Source organism: Anneissia japonica, unplaced genomic scaffold, assembly GCF_011630105.1.
Source record: "Anneissia japonica isolate Jap-2015-1 unplaced genomic scaffold, ASM1163010v1 scaffold288073_len612986_cov165, whole genome shotgun sequence".
Lineage (NCBI taxonomy): Eukaryota > Metazoa > Echinodermata > Crinoidea > Comatulida > Comatulidae > Anneissia > Anneissia japonica.
This window is the reverse complement of record NW_022731366.1, coordinates 110,072-114,923: the sequence shown is the minus strand read 5'-3', so window position 1 is coordinate 114,923 and position 4,852 is coordinate 110,072. Positions and strand designations below refer to the sequence as shown.

Sequence of the window (4,852 nt, the reverse complement as noted above, 5' to 3'; positions counted from 1 at the left end):
CATTCAGAGAGAGGGGATATTTCCCCATTCCAAGTTTGATTTTAAATTAAATATCAATTCATACGCATCATCGAAACAAACGCGTTCTTCAATGACAAAAAAATTCACAAGATAAAACTCCACCCGATCTGAGCTAGATGGTATTGTATTGTTGGCGGATATTGCACGGATTTTGAAGAAGGGACAATTTTATTGTTTTTCTTTTAATACGATAATATTACCGTTCTGGGACTTAATTAAGGAAAACATTACTTACAATACTATAATTCATTTCATCATATTTATCATTTTTTAACATTATATTTGAGAGTCGTCCATCATTGTTGGCATTTTTCTGGTAGGGTGAGTACACTGTTGAGGATGTTTTCTGGTGGCTCACGGTATTGTTGTGTAATGATCAATAGGGCATTCCCGTTTAGGAAAGTGCCGACAATTTTATTTTTTGCTGCACTTTCATGAAGTGGCGGCGCCAGCGGGTGGGAGGGGCCCCTTCATCGGTTGGGTCAAGCCCCCACCCCCAATCGGCCAAAGCTCGTCAGGCAGTCGGACCAAAAAAAAAACCCAAATTTGGCCATTTCCGGCCATCTAGAAGTCCCAATTTTTTAAAATCTTGTTTTGGGAGGAGGGGACATCCCCTTTCATACCCACCTCCGGCTCGGGTCTTCTGGCCAAACGCTGCGCACTATAGTTACACCCATAAATACTTCTTAGCCCCCCCCCCCCCTAGACATGAAGTGAAGTATTTAAGGATTAAAATGTCTGTAAATCAGCGCATGTTTTTCGATTTATTTCTGATGAAAGTTATTTTTTTAAATTATATTTATGTATCTATTCGTTATAAAAGTCTTAAAATGCAAAAAAAGATGAGAACTTCTTGAGTTTACATATAAACCTCGTGAGATTCCATAAAAAGATGCCTACCAAACAGAAAACAGACAGACACAAGCAAAATACTATACAATCAAAAATATAAAAATAATAATAATAATAATAATAATAATAATAATAATAATAATAATAATAATAATAATAATAATAATAATAATAATAATATTAATAACAACATTATTTTAAAACGAAAAAAACTTGTATCACCATATTGGTGTTTTTTCACAAGGCCGCAAGAAGATAAAAATGAAATTAATAAAACTAAAAAAAGAAACACAACCAAAAAACATACATATTGAAATACATACTAAGCAAAGATAAGTAAACTAAAATAGAAAAAAAAGACTAAAAAGTGATGTCATGACAAGTGTATTGTTCATTTTTCAAAATATTTCATCCTGCCAGTTATTTATTAGTCTGTTAAAGTATGAGGAGCAGATGTTGCAAAATTATTTAGGTTATTCCAGATTTCTGCCCCATGATACGAAAAACCTCTTTTTTCTTATATTCAGTCTAAGCGTAAAATGTCATTTGACCTTGTTTCATATATGTTCACGTTCATGAAACCGGTTTCTTAAGTAGGATGGTGCTAAATTATTCATTTTCTTATACATTGTACAGCTTCGCTGATATACCTTTTTTCCCCCTAAGTTTGGCCAATTTAAGTCTTTTAGTGCCTGTGAACTGGATATTTAGGGGGAAAATTTCATTGCATTTTTTTAGGTAGTAGATTCCAGATAGTATTTTATTTTTTACATGCTCAATTTGTTTATGACACTTTAAATTTTCATCAATGATGACACCTAAATGCGTATATTGATTGACCTTTGGTAGTTTTGAACCATCTATATAATAATTATTTAGATCCATGTTAGTCAGCTTGTTTAATTTTTGAGGAGTTCCAGAATCATATATTCTGTTTTTGAAACATTTAAACTTAATTTGTTAGTTGCTAACCATACTTTCACATTGTTAATATCATCATTTAATTTGTTAATAACATAGTTTATGTCTTTTGCAGCCTAATATAAGGCAGTATCGTCAGCGTACATACTTACTCTCGCATTAAACACAGATTTTGGTAAATCATTAACATAAAGAATAAAAAGTGGTCCGAGTATTGATCCTTGTGGTATACCACAAAGACTATTGCACTGCATAAAGTTGACATTATTGATATTAATAGTATGTGTACGATTAGTTAAATAACAGTAAAGTTAAGGAAATAACTAATTATAAAAAAGAAGTATTTTCAGTTATATAAAAATATAATAATTATATGGATATAATTATAATTATTTTAATTTAAGAGAAGCTAACCTTCTGTTAGGGTCACGTGTGCCTTGAAGTTGTTGAGATCATACCTTTCACCGAATACGTGTGATTCGTACGGACCCGCCAACTCGTAGTTCTCGCACCTCAACAACCTCAAGTCTTTTGACAAACTTTCCGATCGGTGCAAATTGTGGTTTAGCGAAAACTGAACCCTCTTCTTGCGATTTTTCATGTACACGCATACTTTTTTATACAGTATTTGTGTGACTTCGTGGTTCATATTGCTCGTTATGTCGCTAACGGTTCGATCGGCTTTTTAAATAATCCCATGGTTTGGAGATAGCTGTGGGTTAGCATCATTAATTACACTGGGTCTACCAAACTAGGCCGAACCTAGTTACTGTGCCAGATGGATAAAAATAAAATCGGAGTTTATTATTTTGATGTCACTGTACATCACTATAACAACAAAATCTCTACGATTCGCGCGCGTCGGTAACTACGCTCCAACTAGACGCTTGAAACCAAGGAAACAGAAACGGAACGCGCGTAGTTTTCTTTGACAAAAGTCTGTTGTATGCCCATATTAAGCAATTAGTAGAGCTCCGCATAGTACACTATAGGAAATTTATTATACGAAGGTTAGATTTGGTAGTTGCTAAATACTGTACAACGGGTTCAGCCGAGGGACGTGGCTTCGTATGTTGACGTCATGCATAATAGTTGTCAGCTATAGTTGTCTTTCAGTTATAGTTCGTCCTCGACATAGAGTAGGCCCAGTCTTTTATCACACACCATGATCATGTAGCGTAGCAAAACACAGCAACTCCATGGTACAACCAATGTAAGAAAAAATAAGTTGTCCCTGTGTAATTTACAGAGTGAAATAATACATAGGCCTCTTAGTCTTATTTTAGTTGTAGGAATTAAGCCGTAATTACAGAAAAAAATGAAAACAATTCAATGACCTATCTACTAGTACTACAATACTGTACTTAGTCTGTGGATTTTCCAACATAATCCCATGAACAAATTATCTTACTGAAAGAGAAAATGAGCCTAATAAATTGAAATTACAACTTCTTTTAAAACATAACTGCTGAAGTTAAGATTTATTACTTTTTAATGTTTCACAAAATTGCCGGCTATATTACTCAAAAAGAGAAGGGGAACAGAAAGTTAAATATTTAATTAAATTAAATATATTAACCTTCCAATGTCTGTATTGCAATTTGTATTGTATAAAGTAATGTATTAAATAACGATTAGGCCTATTCTTTAGTAGCCTATAGGGCCAAATTCTGCATAGGCCTAAAGGCCTAGACAGTGGCTGCTCTGGGATACATTTTTTCGGGGGTCGGGGGGGGGGGCTAAGCTGTCCAGCAGGGAGATTGAGCTCGTATGCCTGAAGAGGGGGTTTAGGAGATGAGATTTTTCTAAAAATAGGGAGCTCTGGATGGCCGGAAATGGCACTTAGCAGTGTGAAAGACATAGTTTGGCTTGGTGTAGGCCTATATTTAATTTTTTTTTTTGTCGGTCCGACTGCCCAGCGAGCTCGGCCGGGGATCCAATTGACTTGTCCGATGGGGTTGGGGATTTAGCTCCATTGTCCCCCGGCCCCGCCGCTTCTAGACAGACTGCTGCAGGTTGCTGAAGCACTTATCTAGGACTATACTTTGCCTAGGCTTCAGACTACTCAAGAGGCCTGCATTAAATCTAACCTAAGTATAATAATTTTCTTTTAGTGTACCATGCATGCTCTACTAATTGATTTATAAGTCAATCACCGTCTTTCAATTTTAGTTTTTGATAACCAACTAGTGTAGCAGCCATCGGTTGCTACAGTGAAGATCAGTAACTGAGTGCGTATTTACATTTAGCTGTGCGTATGCTGATCTGTGTTCCTGAGTACGTACGCGTTAACTACACATTAACAGTAGGCCTACATACAGTACGAATACGATGAATAACTATTGTAATTGTGTTAGAAAGAACTTGTTTGTCATGCTATTTTGATAGACATTCGTCAAAGAAATAAACATTTCAGCATTCGAGAGAGAATACAGTCACTGACGTTTTTGGTCGGTGCATGCAGACAGGTAAAAATCGTGCGATGATTTCATAACTAGGCTAGGCTACGAATAGGTCTAGAATATTCCTATTAAACGTTCAGTTTGTTTTGTGTATGAGGGTCCATTAATTCAATGAATTCTTTATTTGTTCTTACTTAATATAGAATTTGAAGGAACTTTCTTCGGGTCCTCCATAAGCTGGTTTTACGAATTTTCAATACAATTCAATTTTCATCGCGGTGCGCGATGTCTCCGCGGTGACGAAAAAATGAGGATATTTTTTGCACACCAACCTAAAAATACTTTAACTAATGCCATAGAAAAATTCTTTCCGGTCAAAGTGGCTGCATTACACATCAAGGATAAACCATGGATTACTAGTGCCCTTAAAGAGGCAATTTTATTGCGCCAACATTTCTTTGCTACTGAAGGAAAATCAGCCAATTGGCGACATTATAGAAACAAAGTCAACAAACCTGTTCAATCTGGCAAGAAGCATTTTTACAAGAATCGTGTTAGTCTTTTTAAATCATCTGACCCGGCCAAATGGCATAAGGGAATACAGCTTATTGCAAACCAACTCCGTCAACCACCACTTATCGATGTTCATGGGATAC

General features: G+C 35.6%; 1 protein-coding gene across 1 annotated transcript in view; it reads right to left on the bottom strand.

The window, feature by feature from the left end:
- LOC117115348 overlaps positions 1–2,395 on the bottom strand; it is a 9,218-nt gene extending 6,823 nt beyond the window's left edge. Inside the window, exon 1 of the mRNA XM_033259102.1 lies at positions 2,209–2,395. Within this exon, the coding sequence (XP_033114993.1) occupies positions 2,209–2,395 (187 nt within the window). The remainder of the gene's footprint in view (positions 1–2,208) is intronic.
- Positions 2,396–4,852: the final 2,457 nt, after the last annotated feature.